The sequence below is a fragment of the Conger conger genome, chromosome 7, assembly GCF_963514075.1.
Source record: "Conger conger chromosome 7, fConCon1.1, whole genome shotgun sequence".
Lineage (NCBI taxonomy): Eukaryota > Metazoa > Chordata > Actinopteri > Anguilliformes > Congridae > Conger > Conger conger.
The window spans coordinates 60275992-60303837 of record NC_083766.1 but is presented as its reverse complement, the minus strand read 5'-3'; the positions used below and the strand labels follow the sequence as shown (position 1 = coordinate 60303837).

General features: G+C 40.8%; 2 protein-coding genes and 1 pseudogene across 2 annotated transcripts; all 3 read left to right on the top strand.

Annotated features, from left to right (window-relative positions):
* Positions 1–3526: 3526 nt before the first annotated feature.
* LOC133133498 (olfactory receptor 8U9-like) lies at positions 3527–4825 on the top strand. Its single transcript, XM_061249598.1, has 2 exons — positions 3527–4501; positions 4757–4825. The coding sequence occupies exons 1-2, from the start codon at positions 3527–3529 to the stop codon at positions 4823–4825; spliced, it is 1044 nt and encodes a 347-aa protein (XP_061105582.1).
* A 611-nt stretch (positions 4826–5436) lies between these two features.
* LOC133133497 (olfactory receptor 52B2-like) lies at positions 5437–6410 on the top strand (annotated as a pseudogene).
* A 10527-nt stretch (positions 6411–16937) lies between these two features.
* Positions 16938–17924, top strand: LOC133133496 (olfactory receptor 8U9-like). The gene has a single exon (XM_061249597.1). It carries the CDS (start codon positions 16938–16940, stop codon positions 17922–17924), a length of 987 nt encoding a protein of 328 aa, XP_061105581.1.
* Positions 17925–27846: the final 9922 nt, after the last annotated feature.

Genomic DNA, 27846 nt, shown 5'->3' with positions numbered 1-27846 from the left:
TGTACACTGTGGTTTCTTGCGTTTTCATAAGCTCAGCTCTAATAAAATGTTCTAGGTTCATTCAATTTAATAAAACAGCATATATGTGATATATTGATTACAAGTCGTGGATATATATATTTATATATATATATATATTGATACACTCTTGGCATAAATCTTTGAGAGCATTGGCGGAACCATCTTGCTCATTAGGGCAGAGTCTGATTTTGACTTGTGCTTTTCGGAGGGAGATCTTGTGTTCTGTGAATTTTTCCCCTACAAGTGTTTTCTGTTTCATTACTGTTGTCACACCCCGTGTTGCATTCTATTTTGCATTGTCGGTTTCATATCATGTTTTGTCCAAACTCCCGCCCCGTACCCCTCAGTCCATTCATTCATTTCACCTGTTTGTAATTCCTTCATCTCCATTCTCACACCTGATTGTCATTTCAGTTTAGTTCCCTTGCGTATATACAGTACTGTGCAGAAGTATTAGGCGCCATAGACTTTACTATATATACAGTACTGTGCAAAAGTCTTAGGCACCTGTATAACATTTTGTACAGATAAGATTCTTTCAAAAATAATTCAATGAAAGGTCCTAAATAAACGTACAATACATTTTACATTACATTTTTGTAATTTGGCAGAATAGTTATAAACTGAATCAAATCAACATTCTTTGTGAGCACCCTTTGGCGTTAAAACTGCATCACTTCTCTGAGATAGCCAACACTGTCCTGCCGTTCTATAAGACAATCAGCAGGGAGGATGTTCCAAGCATGTTGGAGAACTTGCCACAGTTCTTCTGCAGACTTTGGTTGGCTCCCTGCTTCTGATCTCAGACAGTCTTGATCACGTTTCTATGTAAAAAGTAGTCAATTGCTTACAGTAATATGTTACTTTTTAAAATTAAATACAAAAATATCTCTGTAAAATTAAATATTTTGGAAAATGAACATTTGCAAATCTCAAAAGTGTTCTTTTGTACTAACACACAAAAAAAATAAACGTATATATAATAAAGTCTAGGGTGCCTAAGACTTCTGCGCAGTACTGTATAGTTTATTATCTGTGTGTGTTTGTATAAAATAATACATTTGAGATTTCCAAATATTTGTAAAACCCCATGCCAACCCAACAACAGAATTTGCGCGGGCCAAAGGTATCTGCCGGCGCCAGCGCCACCATTACTCAATATATGCTCCCGGGATTAGCATGATTGCTGAATCTCAGTTCGGCGGAGAACTCAGAGGCTGGGGGTCCAGCCAACACAATACATGCATTATATCTTGCATAGATAGTTGGGAGCCCAGGTCGGCGTGCATTTAGAGGGCTCCTTAGAGCTATGCTGACAAGAATCGACATAGAAACGTTCTCTTCGCATCAAATTACAAGAACTATGCGCCACCAATCCTTTTTATGGGGCGAGTTTGGCTGCCTTTCCCAGCGTAGGAACTCCCAAATCCCACGTTTGAACCAGGTGGCAGCGCCATATATTAACCTGGAGGAGTAGTCAAATATGAAATTTAGACCCCCTCCCTTAGGGGTTGTAAAGTAGGGAAAATGAGATGATTACAAGAAAGGACATGTAGGTTTTCCCTTGAGTCACTGAAACTATGGTTTATTAAACTCCATTTGGTATGAAATGCATCTCATCCGATTCCTTGATTTTACCGAATCACATCCATACCATCCAGATTATCCTTATGTCTTATTATGCTGTAGTTGTCACGAAAAGTCCATCATTAACCCAGGACAGCAGTGAAGAGTGTAATGACAGAAGTGTCCAAATGGGGGCACTGTCGGAATGTCCTGAGTTATGGTTTTTCCCAGGGCTTAATGACCCCCAATCACCTAAAAGCACCCAGAACTCCCATACAGCCACAGTCTATCTTCCCTTTATCTCAGTCTTTCCAGATGTGGACATTCTTGGGAGCCAATGGCCTAAGGAAGTCCGAATCATAGAGCTTACTGGAGATACCTGGAGAGAGATGCATTTGAGAGTTTTTGTGACAACCATATTATTTAATGAATATGTTTTGTCTTCTCATGGTAATATAAATTGTGATTTTGGATAAACCTGATTTGGGTGAATTAAAGGAAAGGAGACAAAACCCCAGATTGCTTGGTTTCTTCTCTCACTTTATTAGGTTCACCAAAATCTAGGCCTTTGTTCTTGACCATAAAAATGGGTCAACCATTTGAATTTGAAGCCAAACCCCCACCAGGCAGTGAGACCTTCAGGTCAGAGGGCTAAAGATAATGGTTTCTACAGAGACAGCTTTCGCATAGTTTCTCCTCAGCTCCTGTCACAAAAACTAGACCATTGCACCAGTCGCACTGAACCAATCAGAATGACACCAAACATGACTATATTCTGACCTGGGATTATCATGAAACATCTTTATGCCATCTCCAGTATTCCTGTGCTCAAAACCTGTAAGGAATGTGAGAGAAGGGGGGCTCCACAAGACTCCTCCAGGAACCCCACTCTAGTTCTCCCCCACAGGCATGGGTGCCAAAAGGTGGGGGCTAACGATGTACACTCCATGGGGGGAGTCAGCAGTGACCAGCGCATGACACCACATGATAATTATTTCCAGCTTACATATTTATTTTTCATCCATCCATCCATTATCTGAACCCGCTTATCCTGATCAGGGTCGCAGGGGGGCTGGAGCCTATCCCAGCATACATTGGGCGAAAGGCAGGAATACTCCCTGGACAGGTCGCCAGTCTATCGCAGGGCACACACACCATTCACTCACACAGTCATACCTACGGGCAATTTAGACTCTCCAATCAGCCTAACGTGCATGTCTTTGGACTGTGGGAGGAAACCGGAGTACCCGGAGGAAACCCACGCAGACACGGGGAGAACATGCAAACTCCGCACAGAGAGGCCCTGGCCGACGGGGATTCCCAGGACCTCCTTGCTGTGAGGCGGCAGTGCTACCCACTGCACCATCCGTGCCGCCTATTTATTTTCCAAAAGACTGTAATTCAAAGTTGAATCAATCGGCTCCTTTTGGGAGAGAATGTGGACACATTCTAAAAATAACAATTTGGAAGATGATGAAGAATTCAAAGATAAAGCAAATGACAAAAAGCCAAATCTGCATTGTGACCAAACTGAAACATAATTGAACACTGACTCACTTAAGATTCTCAGTTGTAACCATTCTCATGTGATTATTGGCAATAAACTACAATAAACACAATGTGAACATAGAATTGTATTCTTCATGCCATATGTAGCTAGTTCTGACATAAAATGGTTAATAATTCCTCTAAACGTGAAAAGCACCCATTAACAAGCGTACTGGAATTCTGGGATTGCAACACTGGCTGGAACAAAAACTAGTATACACAGGGTGTCCGCAGTACTAGGGTTGGGAACCACTGTTATATCTAGAAGTAAAGGGGGAGGAGACAAGTAGAAGAATGAGGGATATGTTTTTTGGGTAGTAGGACGCACTGTGTTTCTCTTTCAGGGCCCAGAGGAAAAGCAATCAGAGATCCTGAAGGCCGCAACCTTGCAATGGGAATTCTCCCCAATTCCATCACAAACTACTCCATCATTAGACCATTGGGATTTTATATAGTCGGATTAACAGATTTAACGTATACCGAAATATATTTTATTTTCCTCGCCTTTGTTTATGTTGTAACCGTTTTGTTCAATTCCTTCATCCTTTCCATTATATGGATAGATTATCGCCTACACACTCCAAAGTACCTCGCAGTGGCTAATCTGGCGATTGTTGACTTGGTGCTCAGTACTTCAATTATTCCTAGTATGATCAAGATGTTTCTTCTGAAAGATAACTTCATTTCCTTCAACGCCTGTTTGACACAAATGTTTTTTTATTACTGTTTTGTCTCATTAGAGTCACTTTCCCTCACTGTACTTTCCTATGACAGGTTAGCTGCGATATGTTTCCCACTGAGACAGAACACTATCAACACTATTACCATCATGATGAGTATTTTAGTGGCTGTTTGGTCATTTTGTGTAAGTGTTACTGTGTTTGCGGTCATAATCATGACCAGGCTGTCTTTCTGTAACGTGCTCCATGTACAGAGTTACTTTTGTGACTACACCCCTGTGTTAAAACTATCTTGCAACGATAACAGATTTCAGTTGGCCACTGCCTCTTCTCTGAGTTTACTTATTGTGTTTGTGCCCCTTAGTTTAACCGGCATGTCATACGTCTGTATTTTGACAGCAGTGTTTAGAATGAAAAGTGTGGAGAGCAGGTACAAAGCACTTGCAACTTGCATGGAACATCTCCTTCTAGTGGCAGTCTTCTATATGCCAATCATGACAGTGTTTAACATTGAAATTTTTTTGGACCACGTTGATACAAACATCACTGTGCTGACCTTGTCGTTAGCCTCATGCACCCCACCCTGTCTGAACCCCATTGTGTATTCCCTGGTAACCAAAGAAATCAAGAACAGAATACTGGCTGTAGTACAGAAAGTCAAGGTAGCAGCACAATACAGGCATAGACCCAGTGTTTAGAGCATTTTTTATTTCCAAGTGAATATTATTTATTTCTAGGCTCTGGTGTTTGCCATGTTTACTATCCAATGGATTGGAAGACGGTGCAAAATAATAACATTTATTTAAAATGATAACCTGCTGTGCATGTGTACCTTTGTGGATTGTTTGTGCAATTGAATATTATATAAAAATATATAAATATTTCCTGGCATTTTACCCTTCTGTGTTGCTTGTGTTACTTTTTATTTGGTGTATGTTGTTGGTCTGTGTGTATGTGTATGCTCATATGTGCCCATGTGTGCATGCTTGTATGTGTACGAGAGAGTGTAAGGGAGAGTGGAAGGAAAGCATTACCCCCCCACACAAACCTATAATGTTTTCTGCATAAATAAGTTAATGCAGAGCATGTGCCATGGGTTGGGCCATTCTAGGACCCTTGGATCGCGTGGAGGGAGGCAAAGTCTATTGAGGACTGGCAGCAAGGAAACATGGGAGAGACCAGAACAAGCAGGACAATATTTGTAGTTTTTCATGTTTACGGATAAAGGGCTAATAATGTTACAGGTTACAGGAGTGACAGGTTGCTTCATGCAAAATAGATTTGTGGTTTGAAATTCAATTAAGCTGCTCAGTGAAGTGAAGGCGAGTAATTTTACCCTCAGGACAAGGAGAGTATAGCCTACAGAATGTTACGACTACACAAGGGTTAACTCGCACATAATGTGATATTGTAGGAGATGTCTAAATGACTATCATTTGTAGCAGGCAAATACGGGTAGCCAAGATCAGAATTTCGGGGCTCTGGCATGAACGCTCATTGAGTGTTGGAGCAAACAATTTTCAAGCGTCCCCATTTTTCCATTGATTGCTATTAACCTGTTTTTCTCTCAGGGCTCAGAGGAAAAGCAGTTCCGCGAGGTCCTGAACGCCGCACGCGTGCAATGGGAATTCTCGCCACTTCGATCACAAACGACTCCATCATTACACCAGCTGGGTTTTAGATTACCGGATTTAAGGATTTGAAGTTTGTTCATTTATATTTAATTTTCCTCTGCTTCATTTATATTGTAACGGTTTTGTGTAACTCCTTCATTCTTTCCATCATATGGATAGATCATCAGCTACACACTCCAAAGTACATTGGGGTGGCAAATTTAGGGTTTGTTGACTTGGTGCTTAGTACAACCATTATTCCAAATGCGATAAAGACGTTTCTTACGAAGGATACCTTCATGTCCTACAACGCATGTTTGACACAGATTTTTTTTTATTACTTTTTTTAGCACTAGAGTCAATTTCCCTCAGTGTACTTGCCTATGACAGGCTAATTGCGATATGTTTCCCACTGAGGCATACTTCCATCAACACTCCTACAAGCATGATTAGCATTCTAGCGATTATTTGGTCACTTTCTGTAAGCGTTTTTCTGTTCATGGTCTTGATCCTGACAAAACTGTCTTTCTGTGATTCACTCAGTGTATACAACTTTTTCTGTGAGTACGCGGCTGTGTTTTCGCTGTCGTGCAATGATAACACACTGCATTGGATCACTGCAACTTCCCTGAGTATAGTGCTTTTGTTTGGGCCGCTAAGTTTAATCGTCTTATCATACGCCTGTATTTTGACAGCCGTGTTTAGAATGAAAAATGTGGATAACAGGTACAAAGCACTTGCAACGTGCACAGAACATCTTGTCCTCGTGGCGATTTTCTATGTGCCAATCATATCTCTATATGTCACTGAACTTTTCTTATTCCGTGTTGATCCAAACATCAAAATGGTGAACTTGTCGTTAGCCTCATGCATCCCTTCGTGTCTGAACCCCATTGTGTATTCCCTGGCAACCAAAGAAATCAGGAACAAAATCCTAGCTCTGCTCCAGAAAATCAGCAGAGTGGGCAGGGCAGGCATATAAACATAGGTTGCAGTAATTTAACATTTTTAAATGTAAAGGAGTAACATGGTGTTGGTCACACTTTCTAGGTTTTTGTTTGCAATTTACACAAGATGGCATTGAAGAAACACGACGAAAGTATTACATATGCCCGTTCTTTAGTTTTGGAGAAGTAAGCTTTTTAAATGGACCTATTTTCAACCGGTTGAGAATGTAGTGCATCACATGAGGATTACCACTCCCCTTATTCCTCCCCTATAACTCATGACTCATGATAGTTTGCGCCGCTGGCCTCCAGGCAAGACAATGCAAATATTTGACGAACGTGAGGTTCACTTCAATTAGAGTGCCTTTAAAGGACCATTTATTCTGGTTATAATCATTTAGCTAGCAAGTAGTTTACTTTCATATCATTGGATGTCAGCATCCTTACCTTATCCGTCCTTGCCTTAGTTATGGATGGTTGATATACTAAGTTAGCTAGCTTATGAAAATTCAATCTCCTAAGATGAGTGCATATCTATGGAGGCAGCTATGGTAGCAAACAACAATGTGTGTAAAGTTGGAGCATGGTGTGTCAATCATAGCTAATTGACAGTTCTCATTACCATGCCCAGACAACTTCTATAGCAGAAAATGTAGGCGTAAAATAAATGATGGAATAATAATAAAAAAAAATGCACATTTGTTTTGTTGTTGCCTAAAGTGTCACATTCAATGACCATAATACTCCTTTAACATCTTATTTATAGGCCTTGGTGTTTGGCCTCAATTGCGTGTGTTGATGTGAAGTCCAATGTGATGCAGTTTATTGATTGAAATATCCGGGGCTATGGTAGATGAAACCTTATAATGTGGCCAATTTAACATAAACTGGAGTTTCACGAAAAATTGAATGCTGAAAACGTTGCATCGCCTTTTTTATTTATAGGTTTTAAAAACAAAAACAAAAACATAGCTTATATATACCCTCGTGCTTCTCCAGCAATCACAAATTACAATAAACTCATAAGAAATTGCAATAAACCTATAGCATACATATAGGCCTACAGTAAACTATAACGTCATATTAAAATATGTCGTCGTGTCATTGCGAGCTTTTTCAGTCTGTCGTCAAGTTACTGTGTGAAAAAAACACGGGGAAAAATGTTTTCACCTGCGCCCTAAGGCCAAATCCATAGTAGTCGACACTTGGCTGTCAGGTTGCTTTCTTTATTACATTTCGAATAACATAAGAAATATATGAAGCATGCTTTAACGTGTTGTTTGCTTGCTTTGCTTTCACTTCCGTTTCTTTTATCCTGCACTGAATCAGTAAGCGATCAAAGTGGTCACTGAGTGTACAGTGGTGTGAAAAACTGTTTGCTCCCTTCCTGATTTCTTTTTTTTCTTTTCTGATTATTTTTATGTTTGTCACACTTAAATGTTTCCGATCATCAAACAAATTTAAATATTAGTCAAAGACAACACAAGTAAACACAAAATGCAGTTTTTAAATGAAGGTTTTTATTATTAAGGGAGAAAAAAAATCCAAACCTACATGGCCCTGTGTGAAAAAGTGATTGCCCCTCCTGTTAAAACATAACTTAACTGTGGTTTATCAAACCTGAGTTCAATGGTGGTAGTGTGATGGTCTGGGGCTGTTTTGCTGCTTCAGGACCTGGAAGACTTGCTGTGATAAATGGAACCATGAATTCTGCTGTCTACCAAAAAATCCTGAAGGAGAATGTCTGGCCATCTGTTCGTGACCTCAAGCTGAAACGAACTTGGGTTCTACAGCAGGAAAATGATCCAAAACACACCAGCAAGTCCACCTCCGAATGGCTGAAGAAAAACAAAATGAAGACTTTGGAGTGTCCTAGTCAAAGTCCTGACCTGAATCCCATTGAGATGCTGTGGCATGACCTTAAAAAGGCGGTTCATGCTCGAAAACCCTCCAATGTGGCTGAATTACAACAATTCTGCAAAGATGAGTGGGCCAAAATTCCTCCACAGCGCTGTAAGACTCATTGCAAGTTATCGCAAACGCTTGATTGCAGTTGTTGCTGCTAAGGGTGGCCCAACCAGTTATTAGGTTTAGGGGGCAATCACTTTTTCACACAGGGCCATGTAGGTTTGGATTTTTTCCTCCCTTAATAATAAAAACCTTCATTTAAAAACTGCATTTTGTGTTTACTTGTGTTGTCTTTGACTAATATTTAAATTTGTGCAAACCAACCCCGGTCTCCCCTACCTATGGGATTATGGCTTCCCATAGGAAGGGAGACTTGTTCCAGATTGTGCCAGAAAAATTCCACGCATCACACGCATCACACGCATCACACACACACACGCACACACACAAGGCGATATATGCTGCAGTATGAGGGGAGAAGCGCATTAAGACTCACGGTATTCGACACTGATCTATGCTGAGGAGAACTGGTGAGTAGCGGTTTCCTGCTGCGCTAATTATACTGTTTCGCAATTCATTCAATCATTTGGAAACGGAAAAAAATGATAGGCTACGGCTTAGTCTTTAAACATAAAACTGCTTCTATATATCTCTTTCCAAACCAATGCAGGCTACTGTAACAGTGCATGAGTGAATATGCTAGCTGACTACCCATATACATAAAGGAGTGCTTCAGTGTGTCTCCTGAGACGCATCTGTATGTTTTTCTCCTCTATTGTCTAGGCATGCTGTGAAATAAATAGATACCAAAATATATTTATATATTTTTTCGAAACAAGTATCAGAAGTAGACAAACGACCTAACTCGTCATGACTTTTCCGCAAAACCGTAGTGACTAGGTCGCAAATCAGCACCACCGCAGCACCACCGTTAATGACAATGCAGCGAGTGTAAACATTTCTCCCAAGACTTCCTATCGGCGGAGTGTTCCTGGGTCATTCTTTGGTTTGTGTTGCAAACCATGTCCGAGCAATTTCACATTCCATAAAAAAACGAAAGATATACTTATTGTCAGAACATTTGTTTTTGTGGCACCACATCATGAAAAACAGTGTGTTTGATATGCAATATGATGAGAATTTTACCACATAAACTTACTCTGGTCCAAATAAAAGAAAAACACTGAGAATGGCGTTTCCTCGATATCTAGATTAGTTTGAAAAAATATAAAATACAATAATGTTTTATTTAAAAAAAACGGTTTATGCTGTTCGTTTTTTTTAAATGCTCGTTTATAACATGGAGTATAGCTTTTGGATGTAAAATAATAATGAATGGCGGATACCCTATTTTTTCACTTGTCTTCTTGTTAGTTAATTAAAATGGCTGCATATTAGTTTTGAAGAAATTATCATATTTGTTTGCAACTGTTTTTGGTGTTACCGCCCTTCAAAGTAACACCACAGATCTATCTGTGTTGTTACTTCTCACAACATTTTGTTACGTGAATTCATAATGTGTTGTCTGTGGTGTTACATTGAACAACAGGTCAATATATGCATTTCTTTTACTTTTCTTCACCATAGAGATTGTGAAGTGAAGGTGACACCACAGACATTAATGATTTTTAATGTGTGTGAAAAATTATTAAGCTCTCAAAGATGTGGAAGAATAGGAGTATGATGTTGCCAAATGAATGACAATTCTCAAAGAATAGTTTTTGACATTTTCTCAGCTGGTTTGCAACAGTTAACAAATAATCACCCTCCTTAACTCGTGCAATGCCATGAACGAAGATAAACATTACAATGGGATGTGTGAAGAACTTTATATCCTACAAAAAATCTGTTTGGTAATTTATCTGCTACAGGCAGTCAATACATTTACCCTGAGGAAAGAAAGGTAGACTCATCCATAAAAAATAAATTATACAGTAATTCTTCAAAACATTGTTGACGTCCAGAAAATATCTTGCTATCTTAAACTGTATTTCCAATCCGGGATATTATAAAACATGGGGGTGCTATTAATAAGGCTAGTAAGATCCTGATATACAAAGTTCTCAAGCTCTTCAATTAGTGAGCCTACCTACATTAATCCTTTGTTAAGCTAATTTTGTTAGACTTGAATAGTGTAAACTGTAATGTTTGCTGGTGTAATTCTTTTAGGCATTATGGCATCCCATATCATGTATATTTATTCTTACAAATTGGTTATGCCTAGTTATTGCCACAAGAATAGGGTTTGCATGTGCTAAATGATCATAAGGCGACCACTTCCATAAATACAATATCTATAAAAACAAAAATGCTTTGACAACAAAATATTTTCGTAACTAACATTAACAGATCCAGGTGCCTGAAATATTTTTATGACAGCTTCATTCACTAAATGTCACATTCTGTGTTTTTCCCGAATTAGTGTGTCGTTGCTCGGAAACGGTAGCTCTCAAGGTTCAATCTCCAATTAGTTGTAAAATAACTCCAAGAAGGCAAAGATCCCACGGCAGCAAGCTCTTCAGAAAATTAGACTTTATTGTGGCACACGTGCACAACAGCCGGTTCAAATCCTCAGATTTTCAACCTTGAATAACTCTGTTTTCATGCACTGTCCTTATCTCAACACAATCAATAGCTTTCTCAAAAAACATCATATGACTTGGCTATGTTACAGGTGTTTACTTCTCGGTCCTGAAACCATCGTGGCGAATCGCCCTATTGATTTCCAAAACAGTAAAGGATCTTATTACATACATCTTGCTTTGTAGGCTATTTTTTGGAACAACCTGGAATCATTAACATGAAAAACATGTAAAACACGGTGCTATTCACTATATAGTGTTTTCCAGAACTTTCTATGACCAAAAGATCATTTTTGGTGCTTTCCACCTCATAGTAATCGTTTCACTCAACTTTGGTTTACATATGGGTCACTTATGCGGTTCTAACGACAATATTTATCAGTAATAAGTCATAAAAAGTATACAGACATACTGAACAGCAGTAAAGTCATAGAAAATATCTGATAGACATCATTATCAGCAATAAGTCATAAAAAGTATACAGACATACTGAACAGCAGTAAAGTCATAGAAAATATATGATAGACATCATTATCAGCAATAAGTCATGAAAAGTATACAGACATACTGAACAGCAGTAAAATCATAGAAAATATAGGATAGACATCAGTGAAATCATTTGAAAAATATACTACTAAATATCTGATTAATACTTTCTTTTAAGTGAGTAAATGTATTTCTTTAGCCTGCGGTCTTTGCTCTCTTTTCGACAGTGTACACTGTGGTTTCTTGCGTTTTCATAAGCTCAGCTCTAATAAAATGTTCTTGGTTCATTCAATTTAATAAAACAGCATATATGTGATATATTGATTACAAGTCGTGGATGTATATATATATATTGATACACTCTTGGCATAAATCTTTGAGAGCATTGGCGGAACCATCTTGCTCATTAGGGCAGAGTCTGATTTTGACTTGTGCTTTTAGGAGGGAGATCTTGTGTTCTGTGAATTTTTCCCCTACAAGTGTTGTCTGTTTCATTACTGTTGTCACACCCCGTGTTGCATTCTATTTCGCATTGTCGGTTTCATATCATGTTTTGTCCAAACTCCCGCCCCGTACCCCTCAGTCCATTCATTCATTTCACCTGTTTGTAATTCCTTCATCTCCATTCTCACACCTGATTGTCATTTCAGTTTAGTTCCCTTGCGTATATACAGTACTGTGCAGAAGTATTAGGCGCCATAGACTTTACTATATATACAGTACTGTGCAAAAGTCTTAGGCACCTGTATAACATTTTGTACAGATAAGATTCTTTCAAAAATAATTCAATGAAAGGTCCTAAATAAATGTACTATACATTTTACATTACATTTTAGTAATTTGGCAGAATAGTTAAAAACTGAATCAAATCAATATTCTTTGTGAGCACCCTTTGGCGTTAAAACTGCATCACTTCTCTGAGATAGCCAACACTGTCAACACTGTTGGTTTACACATGGGTCACTTATGCGCTTCTAACGACAATATTTATCAGTAATAAGTCATAAAAAGTATACAGACATACTGAACAGCAGTAAAGTCATAGAAAATATATGATAGACATCATTATCAGCAATAAGTCATAAAAAGTATACAGACATACTGGACAGCAGTAAAATCATAGAAAATATAGGATAGACATCAGTGAAATCATTTGAAAAATATACTACTAAATATCTGATTAATACTTTCTTTTAAGTGAGTAAATGTATTTCTTTAGCCTGCGGTCTTTGCTCTCTTTTCGACAGTGTACACTGTGGTTTCTTGTGTTTTCATAAGCTCAGCTCTAATAAAATGTTCTAGGTTCATTCAATTTAATAAAACAGCATGTGTGTGATATATTGATTACAAGTCGTGGATATATGTATATATATTGATACACTCTTGGCATAAATCTTTGAGAGCATTGGCGGAACCATCTTGCTCATTAGGGCAGAGTCTGATTTTGACTTGTGCTTTTAGGAGGGAGATCTTGTGTTCTGTGAATTTTTCCCCTACAAGTGTTGTCTGTTTCATTACTGTTGTAACACCCCGTGTTGCATTCTGTTTTGCATTGTCGGTTTCATATCATGTTTTGTTCAAACTCCCACCCCGTACCCCTCAGTCCATTCATTCATTTCAACTGTTTGTAATTCCTTAATTCCTTCATCTTCATCTTCATCTCTCACACCTGATTGTCATTTCAGTTTAGTTCCCATGCGTATATACAGCACTGTGCAGAAGTATTAGGCGCCATAGACTTTACTATATATACAGTACTGTGCAAAAGTCTTAGGCACCTGTATAACATTTTGTACAGATAAGATTCTTTCAAAAATAATTCAATGAAAGGTCCTAAATAAATGTACTATACATTTTACATTACATTTTAGTAATTTGGCAGAATAGTTAAAAACTGAATCAAATCAATATTCTTTGTGAGCACCCTTTGGCGTTAAAACTGCATCACTTCTCTGAGATAGCCAACACTGTCAACACTGTTGGTTTACACATGGGTCACTTATGCGCTTCTAACGACAATATTTATCAGTAATAAGTCATAAAAAGTATACAGACATACTGAACAACAGTAAAGTCATAGAAAATATATGATAGACATCATTATCAGCAATAAGTCATAAAAAGTATACAGACATACTGAACAGCAGTAAAATCATAGAAAATATAGGATAGACATCAGTGAAATCATTTGAAAAATATACTACTAAATATCTGATTAATACTTTCTTTTAAGTGAGTAAATGTATTTCTTTAGCCTGCGGTCTTTGCTCTCTTTTTGACAGTGTACACTGTGGTTTCTTGCGTTTTCATAAGCTCAGCTCTAATAAAATGTTCTAGGTTCATTCAATTTAATAAAACAGCATATGTGTGATATATTGATTACAAGTCGTGGATATATATATATATATATTGATAGACTCTTGGCATAAATCTTTGAGAGCATTGGCGGAACCATCTTGCTCATCTTCATCTCTCACACCTGATTGTCATTTCAGTTTAGTTCCCTTGCGTATATACAGTACTGTGCAGACGTAATAGGCACCATAGACTTTACTATATATACAGTACTGTGCAAAAGTCTTAGGCACCTGTATAACATTTTGTATAGATAAGATTCTTTCAAAAATAATTCAATGAAAGGTCCTAAATAAATGTACTATACATTTTACATTACATTTTAGTAATTTGGCAGAATAGTTAAAAACTGAATCAAATCAATATTCTTTGTGAGCACCCTTTGGCGTTAAAACTGCATCACTTCTCTGAGATAGCCAACACTGTCCTGCAGTTCTATAAGACAATCAGCAGGGAGGATGTTCCAAGCATGTTGGAGAACTTGCCACAGTTCTTCTGCAGACTTTGGTTGGCTCCCTGCTTCTGATCTCAGACAGCCTTGATCACGTTTCTATGTAAAAAGTAGTCAATTGCTTACAGTAATATGTTACTTTTTAAAATTAAATACAAAAATATCTCTGTAAAATTAAATATTTTGGAAAATGAACATTTGCAAATCTCAAAAGTGTTCTTTTGTACTAACACACAAAAAAAATAAACGTATATATAATAAAGTCGAGGGTGCCTAAGACTTCTGCGCAGTACTGTATCGTTTATTATCTGTGTGTGTTTGTATAAAATAATACATTTGAGATTTCCAAATATTTGTAAAACCCCACGCCAACCAAACAACAGAATTTGCGCGGGCCAAAGGTATCTGCCGGCGCCAGCGCCACCATTACTCAATATATGCTCCTGGGATTAGCATGATTGCTGAATCTCAGTTTGGCGGAGAACTCAGAGGCTGGGGGTCCAGCCAACACGATACATGCATTATATCTTGCATAGATAGTTGGGAGCCCAGGTCGGCGTGCATTTAGAGGGCTCCTTAGAGCTATGCTGACAAGAATCGACATAGAAACGTTCTCTTCGCATCAAATTACAAGAACTATGCGCCACCAATCCTTTTTATGGGGCGAGTTTGGCTGCCTTTCCCAGCGTAGGAACTCCCAAATCTCACGTTTGAACCAGGTGGCAGCGCCATATATTAACCTGGAGGAGTAGTCAAATATGAAATTTAGACCCCCTCCCTTAGGGGTTGTAAAGTAAGGAAAATTAGATGATTACCAGAAAGGACATGTAGGTTTTCCCTTGAGTCACTGAAACTATGGTTTATTAAACTCCATTTGGTATGAAATGCATCTCATCCGATTCCTTGATTTTACCGAATCACATCCATACCATCCAGATTATCCTTATGTCTTATTATGCTGTAGTTGTCACGAAAAGTCCATCATTAACCCAGGACAGCAGTGAAGAGTGTAATGAGAGAAGTGTCCAAATGGGGGCACTGTCGGAATGTCCTGAGTTATGGTTTTTCCCAGGGCTTAATGACCCCCAATGACCTAAAAGCACCCAGAACTCCCATACAGCCACAGTCTATCTTCCCTTTATCTCAGTCTTTCCAGATGTGGACATTCTTGGGAGCCAATGGTCTAAGGAAGTCCGAATCATAGAGCTTACTGGAGATACCTGGAGAGAGATGCATTTGAGAGTTTTTGTGACAACCATATTATGTAATGAATATGTTTTGTCCTCTCATGGTAATATAAATTGTGATTTTGGATAAACCTGATTTGGGTGAATTAAAGGAAAGGAGACAAAACCCCAGATTGCTTGGTTTCTTCTCTCACTTTATTAGGTTCACCAAAATCTAGGCCTTTGTTCTTGACCATAAAAATGGGTCAACCATTTGAATTTGAAGCCAAACCGCCACCAGGCAGTGAGACCTTCAGGTCAGAGGGCTAAAGATAATGGTTTCTACAGAGACAGCTTTCGCATAGTTTCTCCTCAGCTCCTGTCACAAAAACTAGACCATTGCACCAGTCGCACTGAACCAATCAGAATGACACCAAACATGACTATATTCTGACCTGGGATTATCATGAAACATCTTTATGCCATCTCCAGTATTCCTGTGCTCAAAACCTGTAAGGAATGTGAGAGAAGGGGGGCTCCACAAGACTCCTCCAGGAACCCCACTCTAGTTCTCCCCCACAGGCATGGGTGCCAAAAGGTGGGGGCTAACGATGTACACTCCATGGGGGGAGTCAGCAGTGACCAGCGCATGACACCACATGATAATTATTTCCAGCTTACATATTTATTTTTCATCCATCCATCCATTATCTGAACCCGCTTATCCTGATCAGGGTCGCAGGGGGGCTGGAGCCTATCCCAGCATACATTGGGCGAAAGGCAGGAATACTCCCTGGACAGGTCGCCAGTCTATCGCAGGGCACACACACCATTCACTCACACAGTCATACCTACGGGCAATTTAGACTCTCCAATCAGCCTAACGTGCATGTCTTTGGACTGTGGGAGGAAACCGGAGTACCCGGAGGAAACCCACGCAGACACGGGGAGAACATGCAAACTCCGCACAGAGAGGCCCTGGCCGACGGGGATTCCCAGGACCTCCTTGCTGTGAGGCGGCAGTGCTACCCACTGCACCATCCGTGCCGCCTATTTATTTTCCAAAAGACTGTAATTCAAAGTTGAATCAATCGGCTCCTTTTGGGAGAGAATGTGGACACATTCTAAAAATAACAATTTGGAAGATGATGAAGAATTCAAAGATAAAGCAAATGACAAAAAGCCAAATCTGCATTGTGACCAAACTGAAACATAATTGAACACTGACTCACTTAAGATTCTCAGTTGTAACCATTCTCATGTGATTATTGGCAATAAACTACAATAAACACAATGTGAACATAGAATTTTATTCTTCATGCCATATGTAGCTAGTTCTGACATAAAATGGTTAATAATTCCTCTAAACGTGAAAAGCACCCATTAACAAGCGTACTGGAATTCTGGGATTGCAACACTGGCTGGAACAAAAACTAGTATACACAGGGTGTCCGCAGTACTAGGGTTGGGAACCACTGTTATATCTAGAAGTAAAGGGGGAGGAGACAAGTAGAAGAATGAGGGATATGTTTTTTGGGTAGTGAGACGCACTGTGTTTCTCTTTCAGGGCCCAGAGGAAAAGCAATCAGAGATCCTGAAGGCCGCAACCTTGCAATGGGAATTCTCCCCAATTCCATCACAAACTACTCCATCATTAGACCATTGGGATTTTATATAGTCGGACTAACAGATTTAAAGTATACCGAAATATATTTTATTTTCCTCGCCTTTGTTTATGTTGTAACCGTTTTGTTCAATTCCTTCATCCTTTCCATTATATGGATAGATTATCGCCTACACACTCCAAAGTACCTCGCAGTGGCTAATCTGGCGATTGTTGACTTGGTGCTCACTACTTCAATTATTCCTAGTATGATCAAGATGTTTCTTCTGAAAGATAACTTCATTTCCTTCAACGCCTGTTTGACACAAATGTTTTTTTATTACTGTTTTGTCTCATTAGAGTCACTTTCCCTCACTGTACTTTCCTATGACAGGTTAGCTGCGATATGTTTCCCACTGAGACAGAACACTATCAACACTATTACCATCATGATGAGTATTTTAGTGGCTGTTTGGTCATTTTGTGTAAGTGTTACTGTGTTTGCGGTCATAATCATGACCAGGCTGTCTTTCTGTAACGTGCTCCATGTACAGAGTTACTTTTGTGACTACACCCCTGTGTTAAAACTATCTTGCAACGATAACAGATTTCAGTTGGCCACTGCCTCTTCTCTGAGTATACTTATTTTGTTTGTGTCCCTTAGTTTAACTGGCATGTCATACGTCTGTATTTTGACAGCAGTGTTTAGAATGAAAAGTGTGGAGAGCAGGTACAAAGCACTTGCAACTTGCATGGAACATCTCCTTCTAGTGGCAGTCTTCTATATGCCAATCATAGCAGTGTTTAACATTGAATTTTTTTTGGACCACGTTGACACAAACATCACTGTGCTGACCTTGTCGTTAGCCTCATGCACCCCGCCCTGTCTGAACCCCATTGTGTATTCCCTGGCAACCAAAGAAATCAAGAACAGAATACTGGTTGTAGTACACAAAGTCAAGGTAGCAGCACATTACAGGCATAGACCCAGTGTTTAGAGCATTTTTTATTTCCAAGTGAATATCATTTATTTCTAGGCTCTGGTGTTTGCCATGTTTACTATCCAGTGGATTGGAAGACGGTGCAAAATAATAACATTTATTTAAAATGATAACCTGCTGTGCATGTGTACCTTTGTGGATTGTTTGTGCAATTGAATATTAAATAAAAATATATAAATATTTCCTGGCATTTTACCCTTCTGTGTTGCTTGTGTTACTTTTTAATTGGTGTATGTTGTTGGTCTGTGTGTATGTGTATGCTCATATGTGCCCATGTGTGCATGCTTGTATGTGTACGAGAGAGTGTAAGGGAGAGTGGAAGGACAGCATCACCCCCCCACACAAACCTATAATGTTTTCTGCATAAATAAGTTAATGCAGAGCATGTGCCATGGGTTGGGCCATTCTAGGACCCTTGGATCGCGTGGAGGGAGGCAAAGTCTATTGAGGACTGGCAGCAAGGGAACATGGGAGAGACCAGAGCAAGCACGACAATATTTGTAGTTTTTCATGTTTACGGATAAAGGGCTAATAATGTTACAGGTTACAGGAGTGACAGGTTGCTTCATGCAAAATAGATTTGTGGTTTGAAATTCAATTAAGCTGCTCAGTGAAGTGAAGGCGAGTAATTTTACCCTCAGGACAAGGAGAGTATAGCCTACAGAATGTTACGACTACGACTAAGGGTTAACTCGCACATAATGTGATATTGTAGGAGATGTCTAAATGACTATCATTTGTAGCAGGCAAATACGGGTAGCCAAGATCAGAATTTCGGGGCTCTGGCATGAACGCTCATTGAGTGTTGGAGCAAACAATTTTCAAGCGTCCCCATTTTTCCATTGATTGCTATTAACCTGTTTCTCTCTCAGGGCTCAGAGGAAAAGCAGTTCCGCGAGGTCCTGAACGCCGCATTCTCGCCACTTCGATCACAAACGACTCCATCATTACACCAGCTGGGTTTTAGATTACCGGATTTAAGGATTTGAAGTTTGCTCATTTATATTTAATTTTCCTCTGCTTCATTTATATTGTAACGGTAGCACTAGAGTCAATTTCCCTCAGTGTACTTGCCTATGACAGGCTAATTGCGATATGTTTCCCACTGAGGCATACTTCCATCAACACTCCTACAAGCATGATTAGCATTCTAGCGATTATTTGGTCACTTTCTGTAAGCGTTTTTCTGTTCATGGTCTTGATCCTGACAAAATTGTCTTTCTGTGATTCACTCAGTGTATACAACTTTTTCTGTGAGTACGCGGCTGTGTTTTCGCTGTCGTGCAATGATAACACACTGCATTGGATCACTGCAACTTCCCTGAGCATAGTTCTTTTGTTTGGGCCGCTAAGTTTAATCGTCTTATCATACGCCTGTATTTTGACAGCCGTGTTTAGAATGAAAAATGTGGATAACAGGTACAAAGCACTTGCAACGTGCACAGAACATCTTGTCCTCGTGGCGATTTTCTATGTGCCAATCATATCTCTATATGTCACTGAACTTTTCTTATTCCGTGTTGATCCAAACATCAAAATGGTGAACTTGTCGTTAGCCTCATGCATCCCTTCGTGTCTGAACCCCATTGTGTATTCCCTGGCAACCAAAGAAATCAGGAACAAAATCCTAGCTCTGCTCCAGAAAATCAGCAGAGTGGGGAGGGCAGGCATATAAACATAGGTTGCAGTAATTTAACATTTTTAAATGTAAAGGAGTAACATGGTGTTGGTCACACTTTCTAGGTTTTTGTTTGCAATTTACACAAGATGGCATTGAAGAAACACGACGAAAGTATTACATATGCCCGTTCTTTAGTTTTGGAGAAGTAAGCTTTTTAAATGGACCTATTTTCAACCGGTTGAGAATGTTCTCCTCGTAGTGCATCACATGAGGATAACCACTCCCCTTATTCCTCCCCTATAACTCATGACTCATGATAGTTTGCGCCGCTGGCCTCCAGGCAAGACAATGCAAATATTTGACGAACGTGAGGTTCACTTCAATTAGAGTGCCTTTAAAGGACCATTTATTCTGGTTATAATCATTTAGCTAGCAAGTAGTTTACTTTCATATCATTGGATGTCAGCATCCTTACCTTATCCGTCCTTGCCTTAGTTATGGATGGTTGATATACTAAGTTAGCTAGCTTATGAAAATTCAGTCTCCTAAGATGAGTGCATATCTATGGAGGCAGCTATGGTAGCAAACAAGAATGTGTGTAAAGTTGGAGCATGGTGTGTCAATCATAGCTAATTGACAGTTCTCATTACCACGCCCAGACAACTTCTATAGCAGAAAATGTAGGCGTAAAATAAATGATGGAATAATAATTTTAAAAAATGCACATTTGTTTTGTTGTTGCCTAAAGTGTCACATTCAATGACCATAATACTCCTTTAACATCTTATTTATAGGCCTTGGTGTTTGGCCTCAATTGCGTGTGTTGATGTGAAGTCCAATGTGATGCAGTTTATTGATTGAAATATCCGGGGCTATGGTAGATGAAACCTTATAATGTGGCCAATTTAACATAAACTGGAGTTTCACGAAAAATTGAATGCTGAAAACGTTGCATCGCCTTTTTTATTTATAGGTTTTAAAAACAAAAACAAAAACATAGCTTATATATACCCTCGTGCTTCTCCAGCAATCACAAATTACAATAAACTCATAAGAAATTGCAATAAACCTATAGCATACATATAGGCCTACAGTAAAATTCCACTATAACGTCATATTAAAATATGTCGTCGTGTCGCTTTTTCAGTCTGTCGTCAAGTTACTGTGTGAAAAAAACACGGGGAAAAATGTTTTCACCTGCGCCCTAAGGCCAAATCCATAGTAGTCGACCCTTGGCTGTCAGGTTGCTTTCTTTATTACATTTCGAATAACATAAGAAATATATGAAGCATGCTTTAACGTGTTGTTTGCTTGCTTTGCTTTCACTTCCGTTTCTTTTATCCTGCACTGAATCAGTAAGCGATCAAAGTGGTCACTGAGTGTACAGTGGTGTGAAAAACTGTTTGCTCCCTTCCTGATTTTTTTTTATTTTTTTTATGTTTGTCACACTTAAATGTTTCCGATCATCAAACAAATTTAAATATTAGTCAAAGACAACACAAGTAAACACAAAATGCAGTTTTTAAATGAAGGTTTTTATTATTAAGGGAGAAAAAAAATCCAAACCTACATGGCCCTGTGTGAAAAAGTGATTGCCCCTTGTAGGGGTCCTCGCACGGGACTCCAAATTATGTAGGGTCCTCGCACGGGCCGCCAAATAACGCAGGGATTTTACTCTCTACGAAACCGGGGCGCCAGTTAAACGTTGTGTAGCAGTATAACTGCAAAAAGTAATCAGTCTCATAAAATTACTATTATCAGAAATATCTAACCACAAATTTAGTATTTTAATTAATAATTAAAATAACCAATATTAATGATTAAACATACCGATAACCTGAAGGTTGGAAGTTCTTCGAAAGACTGCTTTAACTCGGCTCTCATGTCTATGATATTCCAAAACGAACACCGGGGTTTAATAAAATATATTTATTAAACAAACATACAAACACATAACAGATAAACTAACGGGAAGTTAGTAAGGAAATTTAGTTGGGTATGTGTGTGTGCGTGTGTGTGGCGCGCGCAAGCGCGCGTGTCGCTTGAACAAAGGAAAGGTAAAAGTGGGAGTAGCTAGCTTGAGTAAGCTAGAGTTCTGGGTGTGGTAATGAGTTAGAGTTAGCTGTGGGATGGGACTACTTGAGTAGTTTTACTCTATATATGCGCAAAAGACGGCGAATCAATTCACGTACATATATATGTAGCTAACCAAACACATTAGAGTAGTAGGATGGTAAATATTGAAACACAGATCCACAAAAACAGTTAAGACTAAACTAAACACTGGCTATGCCTGAATGTTTGTTCTCTTACTGAGTCCATACGCATTGGATCCAAAAGACGTGCTGTCCTTATAGGAGCCGCGATGGTGCTGTGAATGCGTGTCCTGGAGAGATGCGCAGGCTGGGGCGTCTTAGCCGCGCGCTGTCGTCTGGTCCACTCGGTTGCTGGAAGGATGTTCGCTTGTCCTTTTTCCGGGTGGAAAAGTTCGTTGCTGTTGTTCGATGGTGAGCTTTGCAGGAGTAAACTGATGTAGCGTTCCGCGTACACCAGTTTCCACTCGCTATAGGCCACGAAGTTACCGCGAGGTAACTGGGTGTGTCCGTAGGCCTGGTAGTGCGCTGTGCAGCATCCAGCCTCTGTCCGAGTCTCGGAGCAGATGAGCTGAAGCGAATGCCCAAAAAGGGTGCGTCCAAGAGAAGAAGCAGAAGAGGCAGAAGAAGCAGAAGAGAGATCCCAAGAACGTGTCTTGCTCTTATACGGGACCGTTTATTGCTCCCGCCATTACGGGATTGGCTGAACCAAGTTCGACGTCATTCGTGGTGGACGTCGCAGAATTTTCCTGTGGGAATGTGGAAGTTGTAGTCCCTACACCCTCCTGTTAAAACATAACTTATCTGTGGTTTATCAAACCTGAGTTCAATTTCTCTAGCCACACCCCGGCCTGATTACTGCCACACCTGTTCTCAATCAAGAAATCACTTAAATAGGACCTGCCTGACAAAGTGAAGTAAACCAAATGATCCTCAAAAGCTAGACATCATGCCAAGATCTAAAGAAATTCAGGAACAAATGAGAAAGAAAGTAATTGAGATCTATCAGTCTGGAAAAGGTTATGAAGCCATTTCTAAAGCTTTGGGACTCCAGTGAACCACAGTGAGAGCCATTATCCACAAATGGCGAAAACATGGAACAGTGGTGAACCTTCCCAGGAGTGGCCGGCCGACCAAAATTACCCCAAGAGCGCAGCGACGACTCATCCAAGATGTCACAAAAGACCCCACAACAACATCCAAAGAACTGCAGGCCTCACTTGCCTCAGTTAAGGTCAATGTTCATGACTCCACCATAAGAAAGAGACTGGGCAAAAATGGCCTGCATGGCAGAGTTCCAAGACGAAAACCACTGCTGAGCAAAAAGAAAACATTAAGGCTTGTCTCAATTTTGCCAGAAAACATCTTGATGATCCCCAAGACTTTTGGGGAAAATAGTCTGTGGTCTGATGAGACAAAAGTTGAACTTTTTGGATGTCCCATTACATCTGGCGTAAAAGTAACACCGCATTTCAGAAAAAGAACATCATACCAACAGTAAAATGGTGGTGGTAGTGTGATGGTCTGGGGCTGTTTTGCTGCTTCAGGACCTGGAAGACTTGCTGTGATAAATGGAACCATGAATTCTGCTGTCTACCAAAAAATCCTGAAGGAGAATGTCCAGCCATCTGTTCGTGACCTCAAGCTGAAACGAACTTGGGTTCTACAGCAGGACAATGATCCAAAACACACCAGCAAGTCCACCTCTGAATGGCTGAAGAAAAACAAAATGAAGACTTTGGAGTGGCCTAGTCAAAGTCCTGACCTGAATCCTATTGAGATGCTGTGGCATGACCTTAAAAAGGCGGTTCATGCTCGAAAACCCTCCAATGTGGCTGAATTACAACAATTCTGCAAAGATGAGTGGGCCAAAATTCCTCCACAGCGCTGTAAGACTCATTGCAAGTTATCGCAAACGCTTGATTGCAGTTGTTGCTGCTAAGGGTGGCCCAACCAGTTATTAGGTTTAGGGGGCAATCACTTTTGCACACAGGGCCATGTAGGTTTGGATTTTTTTCTCCCTTAATAATAAAAACCTTCATTTAAAAACTGCATTTTGTGTTTACTTGTGTTGTCTTTGACTAATATTTAAATTTGTTTGATGATCTGAAGCATTTAAGTGTGACAAAAATGCAAAAAAAAAATCAGGAAGGGGGCACTTTTCACACCACTGTATATTACATGTAGGAATACTTTATTGTATTTCATTGCTTTGCCAACACTACGCAACTATGCATTGCCAAAGAAGACCTCCAAAGTACCAGAGAAAAGCTCATGATGTGCAAACCAACCCCGGTCTCCCCTACCTGTCACGTTTCAGGTCTGTCTCGCCATGTTTTATGTTTATTCATTTAGTCTTGTATTGTATTATCATGTATTATGTTAGTCTAGGTTCGTCATGTTGTTTAGTTTATTTCTTGTTACGATTTATTTTCTCGTCATGTCTAGTTATGTTTCGTTACGATTATATTACCTTGTTATGTTGAATGGTTATCGTCTTAGTTTCGTTTTGTGTTATGTTTTGATTTATGTTTATTGTTACGTAGACTGGCTACTGTTTAAACATACACTTTTACATGTCTTTCCGCAAACCTTGCGTTCCGCCTTTTCTCTCTCTCTATTTCTGTCATTCACTCCCTAATTGTTTCCATTTGTCTATTTACTAAAACTACTAACGCTAGATCAGGATTGGGTAGAAACTAACAAACTAATCATGTGTTCATGTTACCTTACGTTTCTCGTGCATGTCATTTACTAATTTACTAATGCTAGGGCAGGATAGGTTTATTACTAACGATTACTAATCACCTTGTTAAACTTGTCATCCATCGCACCTGTTTTCCATTTCCTTGCTACGCTCTAACTAATTGTCTACACCTGCATTTATATCCCAGTCGCACTACTGTTCACTGCGAAATTGTCTGCCTCTAGTTTTACTACGTAACGCTTGAGCATTATTTCTGATTGATTCACGTTAAGATCCAAGCCTGTTTACCGACTATTGTTTATTGATTTCTGTTTCGTTTACCATCGTTTGTTTTTGACCACGTCCTCGCCTACCGCCTTTGTACTGTTGCCTCGCTGATTGTTTTATGGTTTCGACTTCCGCATCGCCCTCGACTACGACTCTGCCTGCCGTCCGCCTGTACATCTGCCTCGCTGACAGCTCTCCTGCTACCGGACCTCCCTGCACGTTTACCGACTACGAGTTTGCCTCTTCCCTCGGCACCGTGCTTTTTGTTTGTTTATTGTTTGTTTGGCTGGATCTGCGTGTATGGACTTTGCTTGTTGTGACTACGCTCCTGGGATTCGTCCCAAATAAAGCCCTGATGGGATTTTATTCCATTATTGTTTCTGAGTCGTGCATTTTGGGTCCAACCCCCCACGCACCCGTCTCACTACCTATGGGATTATGGCTTCCCATAGGAAGGGAGGCTTGTTCCAGATTGTGCCAGAAAAATTCCACGCATCACAGGCACACGCACACGCACAAAGAGATATATGCTGCAGTATGAGGGGAGAAGCGCATTAAGACTCACGGTATTCGACACTGATCTATGCTGAGAACTGGTGAGTAGCGGTTTCCTGCTGCGCTTATTATACTGTTTCGCAATTCATTCAATCATTTGGAAACGGAAACAAATGATAGGCCACGGCTTAGTCTTTAAACATAAAACTGCTTCTATATATCTCTTTCCAAACCAATACAGGCTACTGTAACAGTGCATGAGTGAATATGCTAGCTGACTACCCATATACATAAATGAGTGCTTCAGTGTGTCTCCTGAGACGCCTCTGTATGTTTTTCTCCTTTATTGTCTCGACATGCTGTGAAAAATAGATACCAAAATATTTTTATTTCGAAACAAGTATCAGAAGTAGACAAACGACCTAACTCGTCATGACTTTTCCGCAAAACCGTAGTGACTAGGTCGCAAATCAGCACCACCGCAGTTCGTGCCACAGTAGTTCGAACAGGGGGAGAAGACGACAGCCTTCACGCGGCCTCTCCTGTGAGTAGTGAGAAATGGTGCGAGACCAACTCATGAAACTTATGTCGCCAAAGAATCGTCGAGCTGGCGAACCAAGGTACAAGCCGAGGTCAAGACCAAGGCAGAGAACGTCCTCGCCAGGACGGGCGGACACCCCCACCGTCGAAAACCAAGGTCTGTCGGTGCTCCAACTCAACGTCGAGGGCCTTACCATCGCCAAACTCGAAGTCATCAGGCATCTTGCCGATTCCAACAAAGTGGCAGCTATTCTCCTGCAAGAGACACACTGGGTTTCTGACGACAACCTCAAACTGCCTGGGTTCTTCCTCACCGGATCCATCCACAGCAAGAAGCATGGAATGGCAACCTTTGTCCGGGAAGGATTGAGCTGGTCAGCCACCAGTCAATCTCCACCCGGCTGCAACATTGAGTGGCTGGTCACCAAAATCCAAGAAACATCTGTTGTGAATGTATACAAGCCCCCACCAACTGTGCTGACTGTATCATCACTACCATCTGTGACTCCTCCCGCCATCTATGCAGGTGACTTCAATTGCCAACATACAGATTGGGGTTACAACCACACATCACAGGATGGTGAAGCGCTGAGTGAGTGGGCTTCTAACGCTGAGGCACTGCTGCTCTTCGACCCAAAGGAGCCCCCAAGCTTCTTTTCTGCACGCTGGAACTCTCACACCAACCCAGACCTGGCCTTTGCCGTATGCCGCAGTAACGACCTGAAACCGGAGAGACGTGTCTTGGACAGGTTCCCTCGTTCACACCACCGGCCATCCATCATCAAAGTACCATCACTGGTACAGCCGGTATCTGGCAAACCGGTCAGGAGATGGAACTTCAGGAAGGCGAACTGGCGGCAGTTTATGGCGGAAACGGAAAGAAGAACTGCTGGTCTCCTGGACCCAGAAGCAGCTGATGTGGATGCTGCATACGCCGCCTACTGTGAAGTCCTCCTCAGGGCAGCAAAGCACAACATCCCACGTGGCTACAATAAGAACTACATCCCGGGCTGGGATGAGGAGTGCAGCTGCCTGCTGCGCCAACACCAGCAGGCAAGCTCCAGGGAAGAAATGGACGCAACAGCAACAACCCTATTGCAGAAGCTGGACGACACCCGAAGGGCCAGGTGGACTGAAGTAGTGGAAGCTATCGACTTCACCCACTCTAGCCGGAAGGCGTGGCAGACCATCAACCTGCTCTCAGGGAGAAAAACAACCCCCCGCAGGTGTCCAGTGACAGCAGATGCCATTGCTTCCCAGCTCCTGAAAAATGGTCGCTTCCCTGATGCTGACAGAAACGTCACACGATTGACCTCGTGTGAGGTATCGTCTCTCTCCAAGGCAGCCAGCGTCGACGCTAACCTCTCAGGAGACTTCACAGTAGCCGAACTAAGTGCAGCAATCAACAAACTGAAGCCGGGCAAGTCATCAGGTCGAGACAATATCCACCCAGAGTTTGTCATACACCAAAGTGAAAGAACATCTTACTGGCTATGCTCGTTCTTCTCATCATGCTTCCGGAGGTCCAAGCTCCCAAAGACCTGGCGCCGTGCTTCCGTCATAGCCTTGCCAAAGCCGAACAAACCCGCCAAAGACCCGAAGTCCTACAGGCCCATCTCTCTGCTCTGTGTCCCATATAAGATCCTGGAGAGGCTGATTCACAGCCGCATCGAGCCAGTGGTGGACCCACAACTCCCACCAGAACAAGCCGGCTTCCGCCGAGGCAGGTCAACAGTGGATCAGGTAACGCTACTCACTCAGGACATCGAGGACAGCTTTCAGGATAACGAAAAAGCTGGAGTAGTATTCCTGGACCTGACAGCCGCCTATGACACCGTGTGGCACCGTGGACTACATCTGAAACTGTTGAGGACAATCCCGGACCGGCACATGGTGAGGTTTATTATGGAGATGCTATCGAACCGTAGCTTCATCCTACAGACCAGCGATGGCCAGACCAGCAGGCTCAGAAAGTTGAAGAACGGTGTCCCGCAAGGCTCCGTCCTCTCACCAATGTTGTTCAACATATACATTCACGACCTGCCAGATACAACATCTACCAAGTATGGCTATGCGGACGACTTGGCCATCATGCTTTGCCGCCCAACATGGAAGGCGATGGAAGATGGCCTCAACCGAGACATGGGCATCCTGGCAGACTACCTCCAGAAGTGGCACCTTCAGCTCAGCATGGGC